This window comes from Pelodiscus sinensis, chromosome 4 (assembly GCF_049634645.1).
Source record: "Pelodiscus sinensis isolate JC-2024 chromosome 4, ASM4963464v1, whole genome shotgun sequence".
Lineage (NCBI taxonomy): Eukaryota > Metazoa > Chordata > Testudines > Trionychidae > Pelodiscus > Pelodiscus sinensis.
In genome coordinates, this window is record NC_134714.1 from 51,416,528 (window position 1) to 51,438,279 (window position 21,752).

The 21,752-nt window shown below is 38.9% G+C and overlaps 1 protein-coding gene and 1 long non-coding RNA gene across 2 annotated transcripts; one reads left to right on the plus strand and one right to left on the minus strand.

The window, feature by feature from the left end:
• Positions 1-1,701: 1,701 nt before the first annotated feature.
• LOC102461144 (opsin-5-like) lies at positions 1,702-20,339 on the minus strand. The gene is made up of 6 exons (XM_006116384.4): positions 16,860-20,339; positions 11,787-11,992; positions 11,280-11,379; positions 10,825-10,929; positions 9,987-10,210; positions 1,702-3,011 (listed from the first exon to the last, which is right to left on the minus strand). Exons 1-6 carry the CDS (start codon positions 16,951-16,953, stop codon positions 2,544-2,546), a joined length of 1,197 nt encoding a protein of 398 aa, XP_006116446.2. The 5' UTR covers positions 16,954-20,339; the 3' UTR covers positions 1,702-2,543.
• Positions 10,100-15,466, plus strand: LOC112544691 (uncharacterized). The gene is made up of 3 exons (XR_003088020.2): positions 10,100-10,229; positions 12,080-12,183; positions 15,359-15,466. It is a non-coding gene; the product is annotated as an uncharacterized LOC112544691 (long non-coding RNA).
• Positions 20,340-21,752: the final 1,413 nt, after the last annotated feature.

Sequence of the window (21,752 nt, forward strand, 5' to 3'; positions counted from 1 at the left end):
CTAACTACTGTTAACTATTAACCTAACATGAAACTCTATCACTTTTTAAAAAAAAAAACACAGAAGCTGCTTCAGTGAGGAGAACAGGGAAGCTCCGCCAGCAACTGAGGATGGTTGAAAGGAACTGGCGGGAGCTGGACCACGAGATCAAAGGCACGAAAGCTGCAAGACACTGACAGTGCATGCGTGATCCGGCTGACAACTGCTACTGAAAACCTCTGACCAGTGACGCTGGGACAAGCTCGAGACCAAGAGTGGAGCACCCATGAGGACCACTCGAAGAAACACCACCACTTATACTGCCTCATTCATCTCCTTTCCCTTGGGCCATGTTTTTGATCCTGCATCCTTCAGGAGGTGTGTAACCCACATATCTGGTGTGGCTCGCTATTCCATGTTGGGGCACTTAGACCAATTACAGTGAGAGACAAGAACAAAGGAGCTCTGCAGCCTAAGCTGAGAGCCAGCTGACTTTATCACTCAAGCTGTAGAGCAGTGATCTCCAACCTTTTTACACCCAAGATCACTTTTTAAATGACAGACCAAGCCAAGATCTACCACCCCGCCCCTTCACTGAAGCCCCTCCCTCTTTATTCTCCTCTTTTCCATCACTTGCTATCCCCAATCCTTATACTGCTACTTAAAAAAAAATTCCCACCATTCCTCGCAGCTCCTCATCTGTGCTGTTGCTCAGTGAGTAGCTGCTCCTCAAATGAGAAAATCTAATGTAAATGTATTGCGCAGGCGCACAGTTCAGAGGGGGCTCAAGAGCTACTCTTAGAGCCTCCGAGATCTACTGGTAGATCGCGATCTACTGGTTGGTGACCACGGCTGTAGAGGCTCCTACACTAAGCTCCAGAGATTCTAGGTTCAAATCCACCTAGTGGTGGTTACAGATGCAGCACAGAATCCAGCTGCAGGTCTTATTGAATACTCTCTTGCTTTCTTCCTCACTTCAAAGACAACATGATTTGGGCAGCCATGAGGAGAGACTGAGGGATTTGGGTTTGTTTAGTCTGCACAAGAGAAGAGTGAGGGGGGATTTGACAGCAGCCTTCAACTTCCTGAAGGGAGGTTCCAAAGAGGATGGAGAAAGGCTGTTCACAGTAGTGACCAACGGCAGAACAAGGAGCAATGGTCTCAAGTTACAGTGGGGGAGGTCTAGGTCTATTTCACTAAGAGGATGGTGAAGCACTGGAATGGGTTACCTAGGGAGGTGGTGGAATCTCCATCCCTAGAGGTTTTTAAGTCTCGGCTTGACAAAGCCCTGGCTGGGTTGATTTAGTTGGGATTGGTCCTGCCTTGGGCAGGGAGTTGGACTTGATGACCTCCTGAGGTCTCTTCCAGCTCTATTATTCTATGGTCTGCTAATGAGTTAAACTAATATTTAGACACTCTAAAAATGGATTGTGAGGCGTCAGGGCTTTCAGGGAGTGGTTTCTGAGACACCAAAGGTTACAAAATAATCATATTTAAATACCAAGTAGGGGTGCAATGAGGATGAGACAGAGAGCACTACCTTCCCCTTGACTTCTAACTGGACCTGGAAATTTGGTCCAGCTGCTCCACAATCATGATGCCAATTGGCATTACAACTTTGACTTCCTACTTGCCTCCTCCCTTTGTGGTTCTTCTGATGCCCCAATTCCTAGGGAAAAGCAGAGATGGGGTACCAAGGTGCTACTCTCCAGAAGGGCAGGATCCAGTTTTTTGGTACTTCTTGAAAAAGTGGAAATTCACGAAGAGGTGAGGATCTGGGGCTCATAGAACTAGTTGGCCCATGATTGGAATGGAGCTCTTTTGCCTTTCTGGGTAAGTACTCAGGGCTGGGTGCAAGATGAGGACAGCACAGGGATGGGTGTTGGAGAGGTGGTGGAAGGAGGCATATATGGGGCTGGGTTTAGGGCAGTGAAGGATCAGCTCTGGGTCCCTTATTAGGAAAATTCTTGTAAACTGTGTAGCAACATATCTAAGATGGAATGTGCAATGATCTTGACCTGTGAGGCTAGTAAAATCCACTTTATATTTCACTGAAAATCTTCATCTTCATCTTTGTGGAGTAGTACAAAACATGTGTCTCCCTGTGGCAGTTTAGGAGATAGTGGATCTTGGCCTGTCACTGGCTTCTAGCAGAGCTCAGCATATTTAGCACTAGTCTTAGGCTATATACAGTAAGATCCTGGGTTCTGGACCAGTATGTAATCATACCACAGAGGGGAAAAAAAGGAATACAATAAAATAGGAATAGAATTGGGATCAATTTACAGGACATATTCATTGACAGTCACAATTTGCCAGGAATAAACAAATACCTTAATTATAGTAATGTGCTATTATTTTTTTTAAAGGAGAAAACTAGGCTTCATGAACCAATTTTCAATTTTGCTACTTTTTTATAGTATTTGGAAAATTGTACATGAGAAGTTTTAAATATATGTGAAATATTAGCTGATTGATGAGGACAAGGGACAAAGGTCATTTGCTGTGGAAATCTAATCTTCAGTGAAAGAAGTAGTCCTTATTTCACCTTCTCCAGATCAGAGTCATCCTGATCCACTCTGTTTCCTTTGAACTGGTTTTATTTCAAAAGTGGTAAGTTGGTTAGAAACAGGAGAACAAAATGTAGGGTTCTCCTGTGCCAAATGATTATCTCTGGGCACTGAATCCATTTCTAAGCCTGGTGCTTCAGCCTCATAAACTTTGGACACAAAATCTCTCTGTAGGTTTAGGAGCACAGCTGCCTCATTTCTTTGATTGAATATCAATACTGGCATCTGTAGACTTGAGTCCTTGTTTCGGCTGAGACACTGGAAAAGGTTTCTGATGTCTTTACGGAATTTACAGCTCATGCCCATGTAGATGAATGGATTGTAAAAACTGGCAGATTTGGCAAAAAGGCTGGCTAGGATATTGGCGAGTGTTGGCACTTGAAACCCACATGCTGACCACATAGAGATGACTGCATATGGAGACCAAGCCAGGAAAAAGGCAAAACAAATTACAAATGATACCTAAGAAGGAAAAAGAACATGAGAGCTTCAAAACAGCACGTCTGTATGTCATGATTTTAGAACTATTTCAGCTTTTGGAACCTCTTCTGCATTTTGTAACTACTAAAATACCTAATTAGCCAAAAGGCATTTTAATAAAGCCATAACCCTTATATACCAAAATTAAAGGAAGATTCTGCCTCTCTTTCTCTCAGCTAAGCACAATCAATTAAAAAGCTATGGAAGAGTATCTGAGTCTCCTACAAACACAATTGGACTATAATTTTGGTCATTCATTAACTGGAAAATGGGTCTGGAAAAAAGACGACAAATTAAGTGTAAACTTCAATGTACAGGCAGTCCCCGGGTTACGTACAAGATAGGGACTGTAGGTTTGTTCTTAAGTTGAATTTGTATGTAAGTCGGAACTGGTACATATTGTAGGGGAAACTCTAGCCAAACATTTCTCCAGAGCTGTTTTATTCTCTCACACGTCACTTCCCTCAGTCCTTTATTGTCAAGCTGAGGTGTCTGCTGAGAAAAGTCGCTCTGCGTCTCCCTGGTCTGCTGGGGGGAGGAGGAGGAGGCACTAGCTTCGCGTCTCCCTGGTCTGCTGGGGGGAAGCAGCTAGTGCGGGGTTGCCTCACCCCATTTGTAAGTAGGGATCCGATGTAAGTCGGATCCATGTAACCCGGGGACTGCCTGTATAAGAAAAAAGCTTCCATCACAATAATTCTCCCTTTATGTATCAGTTAGGTAGAACACCATTGACATGGTTACAAAGTACATGGACTTAATAGACTTATGTGAGTATTCAAATGTACCAGGTATTTCTTTTACAGATACTATATTTCATAATCAAAGTGATCTAAGAGAATGAAAATAATAAAACAAAACCTGTATGATGGAGACTTTTTTGGTTGACTGAAATGATGTACGGCCAGCAAATTGTCGTCATTATTTGAGAAATGTCTCAGAGATTATAAGAACATGCAATGTGGTGGCAATAAGAGCAAAGCAAATCTTTAATCAAGTACAAAAAACATTGAAAAGTCTAATTTGAACCTGAAATACATGAATTTTCAGAGGCTGGGTAGGTTAGAAATGCCCATTCATAAAGAGCTCTTTGCATCAAAGAAATGAAATATAATTTAAAATTTCCAAGACATTTAGTTAATTTATGGATTTTTAGTATGGTCAGCATCATACTATCTAAGATATTACCCAGATGGAGGTTTCCTTATTTTAACAGTCACACCAATAGAAGAGGGTCTTGATTTTTTTCTACCCTTGCTCCTTGTCTTCAAGGATATCTAGCTTTATTATTCATTATTATTATTTCTCTCTATATATAAAAAAGTTTTTTCTGCTAGATGGCTGAATGTTCCTGCTGGGTGACAGAATGATGTCATCACATCATCAGCATACTCAGCGTCAACAGCAAAATGGAAAATGAAAGTGGCCAGAGAGAATGGATGTAGGTAAGCATAGCAAGCAGAGGGTGCAGCCCCCTAGTTAATTTATTAAATTATATATGCTATGATATATGATTATTTGGGGGATGACGTTTACTAAAGATTAGTTTAAAAAAATCAAAATTTAGTTGTCATGTGTTTGTACCTGCTCCCATCTTGAAGGTGCATTTGGGTTGGTCTTGGCCATACCAATGAGAGAGGCAGCTGGAACATTTGATATGAACCACGGCCATTCTGTGGTATATAGTTCCAGTTTCACTGCTACCATTGATGAAATGGCAGATTCTCAAATTAGGGTGCTTTTTTCCATTTTTCTTGTTTCTATCTTTTCTTCCTTGTGCCTGACCTTCCTGAAGACTGACTGGTTCCTTCAGAACTCTTTGTTCCCTAGATTGTATAGCCTGTCACCATTACTTCTGCCATTTGTCATGGCCTCAAGTGGCAAAAGAAAAAGTACACCTGCAAAAAAGCCTCAATATTCTCTGTTACCATAGGGATCAAGATAGCTCTTGGGCTACCTCCAGACTGCATCCCTCTGCCAACAGCAGGATGCAAATCAAGCACTTCGAAAGTGCAAATGAGCCTGGGATTTAAATATCCCGGGCTTCATTTGCATACTCACGTTCGGGCACTGTGCCAATCAAGCGCCCTTTCGAAAGTGAAAGTAAAGTCTAGCCGCGGCTCTGCTGACAGCGGGGAGATCCTGTATTCCTCTGTCAGCAGAGGGGTGTAGTTTAGACACACAAGAAGCATACGCTAGTTTTGCAGGGGATGTTTCTATAGAAATACATTATTACTGTTTATGTATAATCTTCATAGCCAGAGAAGTGCTGTGGGATCTTATGATTAAATTTGTGGGCCAGTACATGTTAAGCCTCCATACAAACTCTACAAAATAAGTGTCGTCGTTTTTTCTGATATTTCTTATTTTTGGTTGTGGGATTCAATCTTATCTGCACCTACTACCCTTGGCACTATTTACTACATCACAACGGTAGCTTCCAGACTGTTGGTGATATAAATCCAGGAGAATGGAGAATGTACCCAGTTTTGTATACCTACCAATCCAGAGATTCCATGCTTTTGTGGAAAACTTGCATATCTTCCTCATAGTCCAGTGTTAACTTCATAATTTCTGCTTTTGAAGAACTCACTTGAACATGGTGGCAAGTGATTGATAGCAAATATAGTATGTATTGAATGGGGAAGCCAAACATATAGCTAGAATAATAGATTCAAAAGACTGGAAGGGACCTTGAGAAGTCATCTAATGCAGTCCCCTCCTGTCATGGCTAGACCATCCCTGACGGTTGTATGTCTAAGTTGCTTTTAAAAATCTCCAGCCTCCCAGGCAATTCATTCCAGTGATTTATCATCCTGACAGTTGGGAAGTTTTTCCCAATGTCCAACCTAGACCATCTTTATTGCAATTTAAGCCTATTTCTTCTTATCCTAACCTCAGAGGTTAACGAGAACTATTTCTCTTCCTCCTCCTTCTAACAACCTTTTATCTACTTGAAAACTGTTATATCCCCCCTCTGTCTTCTCCAGACTAAACAAACCTAGTATTTTTAATCTTCCCTCATAGGTTGTTTGCTACACCTTTAATCTGGCACCCAGACCTGAACACAATATTCCAGCTGAGACTTAATCAGTGTATGGAAAAGGGAAGAATGATTTCTAATGTCTTGCTTACAACATTCCCTGCTAAAATGCCACAATGTTGTTTTGGCAACACTGTTCCACACTGTTTACCCATATTTTGCTTGTGATACACTATGACCCCTAAAAGCCTTTCTGAAGTACTCTTTCCTATGCAGTCATTTCCCATTTTGTATGTGTATAATTGTTCCTTCCTAAATTTAGTTCTTTGCATTTGTCCTTATTGAATTCCATCTTATTTACCTCAGTCCATTTATCCGATAATTTTGAATTATAATCCTGTCCTCGAAAGCACTTGTAGCCCCTCTCAGTTTAGTATTGTTCACAACATTTATAAGTGTACTCTCTATACCATTATCTAAATTTGTGATGGGAAACTTGCTGGTGAGTGGGCCACATGAGTGGTCCTCCTTCATCCCAGTGGCCACAAGATTGTTGTAACCAGGACAGTTTCTCTCATCGGGTAGTTTTGCAAACTGCATTTGCATACCTAAAATTTGCAGGGCATGCCAACTGAAACATAGCAGTGCTTTGATCAGATGCAGAGGGAGTACATGGCTCTCCCAGTCACTGTTATGTGCAATCAGCACAAACTTCACTTCACATGACCTTGCTTTACAGGTGTGTCACGTTAGTAATACCAATAGGAAAAAACTTATGTGGATGGAAACCAGCAGAATCTGAGAACCCTGTGTGTGTGGGCAATGGTAAACAAAATGTCTCATGGGCCAAACATAGAACCCCATTGGTCTAAATTATTGACAAAGATATTGAATAGAGGTGGACAGAGGGACTCCATTAGCTATGCCCTTTCATTTTGAGTGTGAACCACTGACAGCTGCTCTCTGCAAATGGTTATAATAGCTTCCTCTAGGAAGTATTTCACTACTTAGATAATGAGAAGGGTATGTGAGACAGTATCAAAAGACTTCCTAAAGTCAAAAGATACCACATCTAATTCTTCCCCCATTTACAAACCTTGTTACTTTGTCAAAGAAAGTTATTAGGTTGGTCTGACAATTCATTGTTGACAAATCCATGCTGGCTGTTACTTATCTTATTATTTTCTAGGTGTTTGCAAACTAATTGCTTAATTATTTTGCTCCTTTATCTATCCAGGAACAGAAGTTAAGCTGAGTGGGCTGTAATTCCCTGGTTTCTCCTTCTTTCCTGTTTTGTAGATTGGCACTGTAATTGCTCTTTTCCAGCTTGACCTTATCTGATTGAAATATTAGTCATAGCTAGAAAGGTTTAATCAGCTCATAGGCTGACTGACCCAGGGTAGACCTTTAAAGACTTGTTGGTAAGTCACATAAACGACAAGTGGGCTGTTACATTAGGTTAGAGTAGAACGTTGAAATGTAAATGTGTACATCTAACCGGGGGTGGGCAATAATTTTTGAAGGAGGGCCACATCAAATATTTTTGTAATGGTTGTGGGCCACCCCAGAAGAGGCCGAGTCTTGGACGGGAGGGGCAGAGCATCGGGTGGAAGAAGAGTGCTTTTAAATAGCAGGAGTTGAAAGGGCTTGAGCTTCCTCTGCAGCTCCCAGGCATCATGTTCATGGGGGACGGGAGCTGCGAGCCCTTTCAATTCTTGCTATTTAAAGGTCTTGTTGCCAGCACATTGCCTGGGAGCTGAGGATGCTAGAGCCCTTTCAATTGCTTCTATTTAAAGGGCTTGTGCCTTCCCTGGGGCTGTTGAGAGTGAGAGTCCTTTAAATAGAAGCAGCTGAAAGGGCCTGCGCGTCCCTGGCTCCCAGAGGGCTTGCACCTACTGGGTGACTGCCAGGCAACCCAGGCATGAGCCCTTTAAATAGAAGCAGTTAAAAGGGTTGTAGCTCCTGGTACCACTAGCACATTGCTAAGGAGCTGGGACTTGCAAGCCCTTTTAACTGCTTTTATTTAAATGGCTCACACCCACAACACTTTGCCTGGCAACTGTGAGGAAGGTGTAAGCCCTTTAAATAGAAACAGTTGAAAAGGCTCGCACATCCTGGTGTCTAGGCAACAGCCTAATGCTTCTAATTAAAGAGCTTGTAGCTCTGACATCACTAGTGCGTTGCCAGGGAGCCAGGACCCGTGAGCCCTTTCAACTACTTCTATTTAAAGGGATCACACCTTCCCTGCAGCTGCCAGGCACTACGTTGCCCAACAGGAGTGGAAAAGGTGCGAGCCCTTTAAACAGGAGCAGTTAAAAGGGCTCGCACATCTCTGGCCCCCATGCAATGGGCTAGGGAGTGGGACCTGGAACTGCTGTGCAGGCCAGCTCAAAGCCCTAGGTGGGCTGCATCTGGCCCACTAAGAGGCTTTTGCCCACCCCGATCTAACCTCATTTTCACTGGCATTTGCCATATTACATGTCCAATTCTTACTAACATTTTTAATGAAAACTGATACAAAAATTCATTTAGCACTTCTGCCATTTCCACATTTTCTGTTATGGTTTTTTTCCCATTTAATTTAATAATGTGTATACTTGTGTTTGGTCTCCCTTTTGCTTAAAATGTATTTGTAGAAATTCTTCCTGCTACCCTTTATGTCTCAAGAGAATTTAATCTCGTTTTGTGCGTTGGCCTTTCTAATTTTGAGCCTACACATTTGTGTTATTCTATTTATAGTCATCCTTTGTAATTTGATCTAGTTTCCACATTTTGTAGGACCCTTTTTTTTAGATTCAGATCACTGAAGATCTGAGTAAGCCAGGTACAGTTTCTTGCCATACTACTTCTCTCTCCTGAATAGTGGGACACTTTGCTCTTGTGTCCTTAATAATGTCTTTGAAAAACTGTCAACTCTCTTGAACTATTTTCCCCCCTTAGAACTGCTTCATATGGGATTTTACTAATCAACTCATTGAGGTTGTTGAAGTCTGCCTTCTTGAAATCTATTATCTGTATTATGTTTTCCCTTACACCATACCTTAGAATCAAGAACTCTTATTTCATGATTTTACCATTTCACTCAAGCTACCTTTCACTTTCAAATTTCTCAGCCAGTTAGTCCTTATTCATCAAAATAAGATCTAGAAAAGCCTTTGCCCTACCAGCTTTCTCCACCTTGTAAAATAAAAAATTATTTCCAATACACTCCAAGAATTTGTTGGATAATCTGTGCCCCGCTGTGTTATTTTCACAGCAGATGTCTGGGTAGTTGAAATCCTTCATCACCATCAAGGATTGGGATGATTATGCTTGAGATAGTTTTGTTGTTTTAGAAAACCTCATCCATCTCTTTTTCCTGGTGAGGTGGTCTGTTAGTAGACCCCTATCATGATATTATTCATGTTTTACCCCATTTATTTTTATCCAGAGATTTTCAACATGTCTGTCTCCTATTTCCATTTCAAACTCAAACCGAATGTATGTATTTCTAATATATAAGGAAGACACTATTTCATTTGTGTCATTTACAAACACTGTAAATGTTAGGAATTGGCTGGCTTAGGGGGTTTAATAATTATCTACCTCCCATCTAGGTCACCAGTTCAAAACTGATCTGAGTCAATGGAAATCAGGTCTGCTCAACAGTCTACGTGAAATGAGGTAGTGGTTTCAATTTGTGTTGCTGAGAGGAGTATGTCACAACTTGTACTCATTAATAACCGTATTGGCAGACTCAGGAAGATGACTGAAAAATGAATGAGCAATGAGACCAACTGTCCTCTCATCTTTAAAAAGATTATTGTATGTCGGTAGGGAAATGTGGTAAAATTGCAATACCAGTGGTGTGCCTGTTGCAGAATTGTTAAAAGGATTTTGGTTTTCTTTTCTGTCAAATCTAGCATTTGTTCTAAAAATTAAATTACATAAAATATGCATGTAACATTCTATATTGTAGGCAAAGATTTATCTTTTACCTGTGTAATATTTCGTTCCATGTGCTGCTGCCTTTGGCTAATTTGTTTACCTCTTGTAGTCCTATGACTTGATTTAACAGCCTTTATTATTGACATGTAACAGAAAATTATGATGGAGACAGGAATAAAGAAGCCACATATGAAGACTCCAATCACATAAGACTTATAGACAACAGAGAATGTTGCCTTGATCCAGTCTATTTCACATGTTCCATATTTGTGATCTGGAAAAATTGAACATAAGTAAGTATGATGAAAATCTTTTTATGTGAAACAATTATGGATTAAACTGATGTGCTCTTTACAAAGCCTTTATAGAGGCATATACAAGAAAAGCTATGTTTTCCTCACTTTTATGCTTGGTGACTATTTAAAACAAAATTGATTCCCCATTTAAGATATACAGACTATATTATTTTTTAATATTAACAAACTTTTTGGAAAACAAAATTCTAATTTACACTAAGGCAGTATGTACTCCATTCTAGCCAATGCCTTAAAGTGGGCATAAATTAAGTTCAAACTACCAGACTGTTCTAAAGGGGACTTCTTCCAAATGAGATTCAGACACATCTGACTTTATGAATAAACTATTACGTACAGAAATGTATATTAATTCCTTGTTTTTCTATTCATTAAGCACACTGCTTAACTATCAAAGGAATGTGGCATTGAGAAAATAAATTAACTATTGGTTTCAGTATTACCTGGTTATTCATTCTCACACAGTCCAGTAACATTCTGTAGAGTTGCACAATGATTACTACTGTTTTTAGTGGACACACATGCTATATAAAATTTTTCTCCATTTGGAAATTCTGTAGAAATGAACACTCACCTGTATAGCTACCCCACCCTAGAAGTGGTGCACTGGCCCAGAAAAGAGCAGTTGCCCATATCACAATCAAAGTCAAGGTAGTATTTTTTCTATCAATTTTGTGAGCTGTAGGTAAAAGATAACTAAATTAATCTCCCTGGAAAATCTGGGATTCATGGTCAAAAACACACACACAACTCAACATAGCTGTTGCTACCATATCTCCTATAAAAAGTGTTTTTCAGCAGTGGGACAATGTTTAGATTTTCATAAAAGAACAAAGCTTAGTATGTTAATGAATGCATCTCAAATTATACTGGAAATGTGAGTTTAAACAAGATAAAAAAGACAACTGTTCATACATTTTCAATTTAATTCTTAGGCTTGATTTTAATTATATCAAGTATATAATATTGTCAACACATTTAATAAAAATATACATGTGAGGTGTATATTTGTCAGAGAAGCTAACATACCTTGGTGAGGCTGGCATCCTTTAATGTATCTGATGACACTGATGGCTGTCAGAGTATGAATACTGATTAGACCAAAAAAGAGTATTATAAATCCATCCATCTGACAACAAAAAGGGGTGGAGAGAAGGAGAAAAAAAATCCAAATTCCTGGCATAAAGGGCATATCTCAAAGGTAGAACACACAGAAAAAAACACGACACTGAGTATTAATATTGAGTACGTTCCTAATGAGTATTTTCTACAGGATTTTGTAAGATTATTTTAAATATTCACACTGATTCTAGGTTAACTATGTTCTTGCATGCACAGAAACATCTTGCTTAAGGACAGCAATTGAAAAGGATTATTATTTTTTTCCCACAGGAAAAATCCAGCAGCAAGACTAAAATAAACCCAATTACCAAATTAATTTTTTTAATAGAAATCCTTACATTCTCCTGTCACTAGATTAGGCTCCCGGTGTTCAGTAAAAGATTAAGACTCTGGAACTGTAAATAATGCAGTTACCTTGCATGTCCATACTGAAGTGATTAGAAAGCCGTCATCTCTCAGAATATTAAACAGCTCTACAATGCCCCTTGAATAGCCAAATAGAGAAATGCCTGCATCTGAGACTGCAAGATTGAAGGTGAGATAGTCCTGAGGATCCAGGGAATGTCGTTGGTTGTACAAGATGAAGATCACCACTCCATTGCCAAGCCAAGAAAGCCAACCTGTGCAATTAAAAGTAAGTTCTGTAGGACAACTGGAGAACAATTTGAAACAAATGTTAATTGGTATTTTGCACTTCCTTTTTGCAGGGAAAACAGGGGCATGTCATTGACTCATCTCATTCATTAAGTTTTATCATTGACTTGGAGTCCCATCAGTTTTGAACTACAGGATAATGACTGTGACAGAACAGGTAAGAAATATATTGAACAATAATGGAAGGAATTTCCAGAAGTCTGACAAGAGCAGAGAGAGTCTCAGGTGGCTGCAATTAGTAAATTAAATCTTCATTGCAAATAATCTCCAAATGAATTTACAATTTGTGATGAAAAGTCAAGAGACTCAAGCAGACAATGTGGTCAGACTAATCTTCCTAAGATCTCTGTGCTTTTGGGAGTTTCCAATAGTGCACACATCTTCCCAGCTAAGTTCCCTGTAAGCTGCGTGGCTGTGCAGCTGTTTTCTGAACCAAGCTCAGAGGTTCAGAACTCCTGTGCAGACAGGGAGCTCAGCTAACGGGGGACCCTTTCGTTGTCCACAAATCAACCGGAGGCCCTTTCTGGTGCAATCAGCTGTGCCTTTTATTGTCAGTACTAATTTCGCACCACCTTCTATTTACAGAGCTTTTATGTTTGCAGCAAACTCAGCTAGCCTCTCTGGTTGGTTGGGGAGCACATACAGCCACTCTCTGGCTCCTCCCCTTTCACTTCCCCTCTGGCTGTCTTATCTAGCCCTCTAGCTAATGAGGCCTACAGCTGCTTCCCATTAGACCCTCAAGCATTGTCTTGATCAGCTGGTTTCCATTGCCCTTTTCAGCTAGTTTGTAGTGACAGAGCTCTGGCTTAGCCAGCAGTCTATCACAGATTCTTTTAACAGATTTTTTTTGTATTATTTAAATTCCATGTTAATTAATTAATACACATCATATTGTATTGCATTAAGGCTAGATCTTTGCTATGTGGTAGAGTTCTGGCTCTTGTGAGGGTAGGGAGAATACGCAGAGCCCCTTTTAACTGTGCTATGAAGATACCAATCCAGGGGCCGATAGAGGTGCTCTATGGATACTGGTAGGGGAAAAACTTCTGGCACCAATGTATGCAACAAGCACGTACACCTGTTGTGAAATGGACATGAGCAAGCACTAGAAGAACAGCCTGTTTTTCAGATTCACAAACAAAATAGCAATTGATCCAAGATCTTGTCCAGGAATTAAGGAACAGAAGCATAACAAATTGCCAACACTGTATTTCCAATTTCTACATTTATGGAGCAGAGAATTCACTGTTGCTAAAAAAAAAGCTTTTTTGTAACATTGAAAATGTTCAGAGAGGAGTTATCTGGAGACTTTTTTTAAACAACTAACAATATAATCCAAAGTCCAAGATTTGGTGGTGATGGGGGACTTCAACTATCCAGATACATGTTGGGAAAATAACACAGCAGGGCACAGACTTTCCAATAAGTTCTTGGACTGCATTGGAGACTTTTTATTTCAGAAGGTTGAACAAGAAGTTAGTTTAACTTCTGTGCCAGGGAAGATAATGGAGCAAGTAATTAAGGAAATCCTCTGTAAACACTTGGAAGGTGGCAAGGTGATAGGGAACAGCCGGCATGGATTTGTAAAGAACAAGTCATGTCAAACCAATCTGATAGCTTTCTTTGATAGGATAACAAGTCTTGTGGATAAGGGAGAAGCAGTGGATGTGGTATACCTAGACTTTAGTATGGCATTTGATACGGTATTGCATGATATTTTTATCAATAAACTAGGCAAATACAACTTAGATGGGGCTACTATAAGGTGGGTACATAACTGGCTGGATAACCATACTCAGAGAGTAGTTATTAATGGTTCACAAGCCTGCTGGAAAGGTATAACAAGTGGGGTTCTGCAGGGGTCTGTTTTGGGACCGGCTCGGTTCAATATCTTCATCAACGATTTAGATATTGGCATAGAAAGTACACTTATTAAGTTTTCAGATGATACCAAGCTGGGAGGGATTGCGACTGCTCTGGAGGATAGAGTCATAATTCAAAATGATCTGGACAAATTGAAGAAATGGTCTGAAGTAAACAGGATGAAGTTTAATAAAGACAAATGTAAAGTGCTCCACTTAGAAAGGAACAATCACAGTTTCACACATACAGAATGGGAAGTGACTGTCTAGGAAGGAGTATGGCAGAAAGGGATCTAGGGGTTATAGTGGACCACAAGCTGAATTTGAGTCAGCAGTGTGATGCTGTTGCAAAAAAAGCAAACATGATTCTGGGATGCATTAACAGGTTTGTGGGGAGCAAGACACGAGAAGTCATTCTTCCGCTCTACTCTGCGCTGATTAGGCCTCAGTTGGAATATTGTGTCCAGTTCTGGGCACCGCATTTCAAGAAAGATGTGGAGAAATTGCAGAGGGTTTAGAGAAGAGCAACAAGAATGATTAAAGGTCTAGAGAACATGACCTATGAAGGAAGGCTGAAAGAATTGGGTTTATTTAGTTTAGAAAAGAGAAGATTGAGGGGGGCATGATAGCCATTTTCAGGTATCTAAAAGGGTGTTATAAGGAGGAGGGAGAAAACTTGTTCATCTTGGCCTCTGAGGATAGAACAAGAAGCAATGGTCTTAAACTGCAGCAAGGCAGGTTTAGGTTGGGCATTAGGAAAAAGTTCCTGTCAGGGTAGTTAAACATTGGAATAAATTACCCAGTGAGGTTGTGGAATCCCCATCTCTGGAGATATTTAAGAGTAGGTTAGATAAATGTCTATCAGGGATGGTCTAGAGAGTATTTGGTCCTGCCGTGGGGGCAGGGGACTGGACTCGATGACCTCTCGAGGTCCCTTCCAGTCCTAGTATTCTATGATTCTATGACTCAGCAATGCAAATTACACTGAATGGACTTTTCACATCTCCAAAACCTTAATAAAAGAATCAAAGCCACTTTGAACAGTTTATGAGAAAACTAGAAACAGCATGAGAAGTCTTTCCATCAGCCATCAGTCTAGACAGTCACTCTCCCAAAATACAAAGAGAAAAATGTTTCTAGAAATTTGACTCAAATGTATTGGACTTTTAAATACTGTGGTGTTGCCCCTACCCAGAATTGCTGGAAAGTACAGCCTTCCATTGGGATCTCATAATATATGGTAACTGTGGGAAGATATTGTTTATAGGAGAAGGGAGAGGAATGTCAAACTAGCAGCTTGTTGCCGTTCAGAAAAATTAAATCACATGATTTATGGTGGCACATATACCATATTCTGGCCTTGTCTGAAACTGTTGGGGTTTTAGGAAGGGTACAATTTTAGTGTTACTTCATTATTGTTGCTGGAAATTAAATCCAAATATTTAGCATACATTTTGGTTTTTTTTGCAGAATATACGGGTTTCCATAAATTAGAAATTCTCTGTTTGCTGTTGCTTGCAAAGTTTCTTCAAGTGTAATGGCCTGCGTGTGATTCTCCCAAACCTGATCAAATGGCTGTCAAAACTGTTCCAGTTTGGGACTTCAAAAATTAATACATTTTAGAGATTGTTTCCCCAGCACTACTCTGTTTAAGGAAGACAGTGAAGACACATTAATAGTTATGAAAACTTTGGCATGAAAATAGACTACATTTAAAAAGTATTTATGGCTAGACTAGGTAAAAGAATCCATAGGGGCACATATATTATACATATCAAGAATCCAGGATCAAAATTGGGCAGGTCAAAGTTAATTAAGATTCTAAAAGGCCTACTTGAGGTCATTTTGAGTCTAGCTCATTCATATTTGGCATCGAGGAAGCCATGATGTAAACTAAACAATGGCTTCACACACATTTTGCACATGAAACTATTTATCTTGAGTTAGAAAATAATCCTACAATTCCAATTCACCATTATAGACTGTGTGCTTTTAAAGACAATGAATAGATTTCTCTATTCAGTCTACATAGGAAGAAGACGACCTTGTATATTATTCTTAATTTCAAAATCCTGTTCTATTTTCTGTGATTTTTTTTTACTCATTCCGTGAATTAAAGTAGATTTAGGTTTGCTATTTTATAAAGCTATTCATGCATGTAGCTATTATTGTACATAATTGAAACAGAATGTAAAAACTACTCAGTTCAGGTTTAGTAGTAAAGCTTTTGGAATCCAAAATGTTTGATTCATATCTCCAGCAATAAACAAAGATCTTTCCTACTTAACAGTATTGTAGGTTTGTGGCTTGTATTCCAGACCAAAAAAGAACAGATGTTTTTGATAATCCTCCCAGATGGTTACAGATAATGTGGAACAATCCCAGCAGTTTTTGATAACTACTTATTCTCAGGGAAAGGAAGAAAATTCGATTTTCTTATTGTGAAATCCTATGTAGTACTATGCTATGAAGCAGCAGTGTAGCACCATGCTATGAAGGGCATGAATGTAAAGAACTGGTCTTCACTTTTCATTCCCTTACCCACTCATTTCAAGTTTCTATTTTACACTACTGAATACACTTTTAAATTAGACTTTCAGACTTTCTGAAAGCTATTAATTTCTCATTTATTTTTAGCTGGATTTTTATAGTGATAAAGTAAACAACTTGAAATATATCCAACAAAATTTAACAGCAGCAACAAATAACAATAAATAAATAAATTATGAGTTTCAAATTGTGAATTAGTCTGTAGATAACAAATATACAAGCATGATGATTGGTAAAGTCTGCTTCCTTTGTTTTTAAATAATTGCAATTTTTCAAATTACCTAAGAGTCAACTTACCCTTGAGAAGGCACAAGTATTCTGATTTACAACAAACTCATAATGAGCAGACTGCATGTCTCTCTTCAGAGCAAACAACAGAAAATAAAATTTGAAACGCAGCATAAACCTGCTTTTTACTTACCCAGCACAAGTAAGTAGACTCCAATGAAGGTTTCCCAATCCTCTGAGACAGCAAACCCAGACTTGTTACTATGCAATAAGCTGGAGCTGTCCATCAGCACCACTCCCTCAGCGTCTGAAAAGTTGTAATTCAGAAAACAGTAGATTTTTTCCTCTATATTTTTTTCCTCTCTCTTTTAAATAAGTGTCCCACAGAAATTCCTTTAAGTTTTCTTTATGGTGTAAGATAGCAGCAGCAAACTATGTGGGAAGTGCTACAGAGGAAGCTGAGCAAGAACTGGTCTGACATTTACGGAGCCTCAGCTGCCACTCAGCATCAGTGTAATTAGCAAGATCAAAAGTGCTGAGCTATTTGGTTTAAAGTCTTAGGGTCTTATCCATTCATGGCCCAAATCTGTCTTTCACATAAAGGGCTTTGAAACCGTAAAGGATGAGGTGACTGCATGGAAACTGACTGTGGTAAGGGGCTTGTGCTCTCTCAACCTCAGTTGCCTCTAGAATGAAGGAGGAGACTAAGTGGTTTCCCTGCAGGCTCCCTTGCATTCCTTTTCTGCTACTGATCTCTTTTGGAGACGGGCTGCTGAACAGGAACAAGAAATATTCTAGTGATGCTGGAAAAACCAATAAAATGCTGTAGGAATTTTCACAAAGAGATGCCTCAGTAAAATACAGTAGAATCATAATGTTACAAGCAACAGTTACAAATTGATTGGTCCTTTGGAACTGGAAATACACAATCAGGCATCAGCATAGAGAAAAAAATGCAAATTCATTGCAGAAACATGTTAAACGTACTCTAGTTTAAAAAAAGGAAAAGTTTAAAAAAGATTTGACAAGGTAAGAAAACTGCTTTTTTCATTTAAATTAAGAAGGTTAAAAGTGGTATTTTTCTTCTGCATAACAAAGATTCAAAGCTGAAATTAGTCAGTGTTCAGCTGTAAACTTTTAGAAGAACTGTAGCATTTTGTTCAGTATTATGAACATTTCAGAGTTACGAACCTCCATTCCTGAAATGTTCATAACTCTAAGAATCTACTGTATGTGGGTTTCGATACTGACACAGAACGTAAGGTGTGGAATATATCAAACATGAAAATCACACTGTGTGCATTTTGGGGGAACAATACATTTAGTTAGAAATATATTAAAGCTTTATTTAATAATAAAATATATGCACCACTCAAGTAGCAAATCACCAAGTATATACAGCAAAGCTTTAAGGGGCAGCTGTGAAGTTGCTTGTAGATGCTTGGAAGATAGGAAATGAATTTTGCTGAGTATTTGACAACCTGTCCCATGTCTAAAGAGTTAAACATCTCCCTTTTCGAACTTTTTTTTTAAATGAGGGAGAAAAACAAGTTAAGGAGAGAACAGGTGACGACAATGAGATATCCCATATGGTTGATTTCTATTGATCCTGGAGAGCAACCAAAGAGAAATCAGAGATTATAAGGTTGCATAGAGATGAAAAGATATCAGAAAACTGGATACAAGTGAAACCACAACTTTGGTGATTTAGACAGTACTAGTCACTGTACTGTTGGAAGCACGTAGCTTAATCATACTCAGTTTGGCCTGCAAAAAGGGATGGTAATTATAAGGAAGGGTAAATTTGTCTTGGTTAACTGGGTTCTACATAATTAGGAAATAAAATGACTACGTGAATCACTCATGGAACAACAGATAACTCCAGAACGTGTGAAATGGAACTAAGTTTGCCTAAATTGTGGTTTAAATATTGAACAATATTTGAAATTAAAGCTGCTTGACGCATATATATAAATTGAACACTGTCCTAAACAGATTTTAGCCCATACATAAGCAGCTATTCATAGCTGGACACATCCACCCCCACCCCAGAAAATAAGGCATTTGCAGAGTTTACAGTTCCAGTCCAGTGTCTTTTGAAGATACACAGCCACAATTGGATGGTTCAGTCCATAGTTTAGGAGTGCTCCTGGATTATTTGCTAATGCTAAATGTTCACATAACAGCATCCATGAATAATGCTCTTTGCCAGCCACAGATGCTAAGAAGGCTCTGTCCCACTTTGGCATATCACCTGGGATCAATTATACATGCCTTTGTTACTTCCTGATGTGAACACAACCACATCAACTCTGCGTGAAACCATAAGGACCGTAGAATGCAAAGCACATATCCTCAACAATCTGGGTTAAATGATCACAAAGAATGTAGTTGAAAAATTCAAAGGTTGTGGGGAGAAGCAATCCTGAAAAATTTACACCTTTAAAACAAGGAATCACACAATCTCACAGTTCTTAAATAAAAATATTAAAATATGCATGCGTGCACACACAACACATGTAAGATATAAGATAGTTGCCTCCTTTCTCCAAAGAACTCCACTCAGGAAGAACCACCTCTAGTTTGATAAGTCGTGTACTTATTTCATTTGAAGAAATTGCCTCCTCTCAAGTGCCACTGCTTTGGTCAGAGAGCATTCAATTCTCTGAGGTAGGGTAGGCTGAGAGCTACCTCTTGTAGAAGTATTCTATTTTAGGGAAGTGGCAATATTAATTCAGCCATTACAGGCTGCTCTAATTAAGAAATTCCCCTATGTATTCTGTGGCTAAGCCCACCTGAAAAATTTGCATTAAAAATATTCCCTGAACCAACTTCTCCCATTAAATGCTATAGTTATAATGTATTTCAATTTTAGACTTACACAGTAGTAAGAGCTGTTTTGTGATTTTTGAGTATTCATGAAGAAGTTACATTTTAAACAGTTTTTGTTACAATATCCAATAAAAACATCTACACATTTAATGATACTACAAAAAAAGATAAATATGAGTTAGGAGGAGGACCATGTTTCATGCTGAAATTTTGACTGGACAGGCAGATTAATGAGCAGGTTAACAGCTGAAAAAAAATGTCAGAATCTTAATACACAGCCAAATGAACTGCATTGAAGACTTCTGAAAAACTAATTAGCAAAGAGTTCACAAACACAAAGGACCACATCAGAGACTTATGACTGGAGCTACCTAACATACACAACTACCGGGTAAAGCAAAAGATGGAACAAAGGCAATTTAAAAAAGCAGATGATATTTGTGAAAAAATGAGATAAGTTTTTGTCTGTAATTAAGACTACTGTAGATGCTAGAAGGGGAAGCAAGGAGGCACCAAAGAGGTCGAGGATCTTAAAACTGCTAAAACGAAAGTTTTTACACAATGCACAATTAGCCAGCAGAAACATTTGCAACAAAATATTGTATCTAAGATTCAGAAACTGATGGGGTATTTATATGGATAAGAATGTCTGAAGTTATAATATTCCTATATATTTTAGAAATGTGTGTGTGTGTGTCTGTCTGTCCATCAGTCTTTGAATCCATTTGTTCAAGAACTCTTCCTAAATGGCACCACCAAATTTGATATGATGCTTCCTTTTATCATAACTAAAAAAGCAGAAGCAAAATACAGGACTATGTAGCACTTTAAAGACTAACAAGATGGTTTATTAGATGATGAGCTTTCGTGGGCCAGACCCACTTTTTCAGATCAAATAGTGAGTCTGGCCCATGAAAGCTCATCATCTAATAAACCATCTTGTTAGTCTTTAAAGTGCTACATAGTCCTGTATTTTGTTTCAGCTACACCAGACTAACACGGCTACATTTCTATCACATATACACCAAAGGATACAATTTAAATAAATGAACACATATGAAAAGGACAAATCAAATTTCAGAACCAAAGAGGAATGGCGGGGGGGGGGGGGGGGGGGGGGGGGAAGGTAGATGTCTGTGAGCTAATGATATTAGAGGTGATAATTGGGAAAGCTATCTTTGTAATGGGTAAGATAACTAGATTGTTTGTTGAGACCGAGGTGTGAAGTGTCGAATTTTAGCATGAATGACAGTTCAGAGGATTCCCTTTCAAGTGCAGATTTGAAAGGTCTTTGAAGCAGGATGCAGGTGAGTAAGTCGTTGAGACAATGTCCTTTCTGGTTGAAATGGCAAGAAACTGTTTTTTCTTTGTGATCCTGTCTAATATCTGTTTTATGGGCATTGATCCTTTGGTGAAGTGTCGGTTCTGAAATTTGATTTGTCCTTTTCATATGTGTTCATTTTTTAAAATTGTATCCTTTGGTATATATGGTTGTGACTATTTTCTTCCACTATTTGATCTGAGGAAGTGGGTCTGGCCTACGAAAGCTCATCATCTAATAAACCATCTTGTTAGTCCTGTATCGGAGGAGTAGCCGTGTTAGTCTGAATCTGCAAAAGCGGCAAGGAGTCCTGTGGCACCTTATAGACTAACTGAAGTTAGTCTATAAGATAGTCCTGTATTTTGCTTCAGCTACACCAGACTAACACAACTACATTTCTATCACTAAAAAGCAGAGTAAGGTTTTGGCTATGCCAAGACAATGGGATGTGCTTGGAATTTGATTCTTTCTTATAAAACAGAAAGGGAGGAGTCTGGTAGGAGGGAGTTATATTGTAGAGAAAGAATATATTTAAATGAAGAAAAGGAAAACTTATTTAAGGACCCAAGCAACTCCAGATAAATCTTCTAATAAGAAATATTGTAGTTTTGGAAATTCATTTATTTCAGGGCAAAAGCTGATCTCTAGCATGGGTTGATAGACCGAGGCTATAACCTTCTGTAGAGTTTGTTGTTGCCTCCTTTGAAACATCTGGTTCAGGCCACTGTAGGAGACAGGATGGTAGACCAGATGGACAACTGGTCTGATTCACTATGGCAATTCTTATGTTCATATGAAATGTTTAAAAACATCTAAAACATTTTTCATTTGTTGGTATCACGAAGCATATCCATAAGGTTCTTATGATTTTACTATTTCCCTTTCTTGAGACATTGTTACTGGAATTCTCCTGATTTTCATGATAAACATACT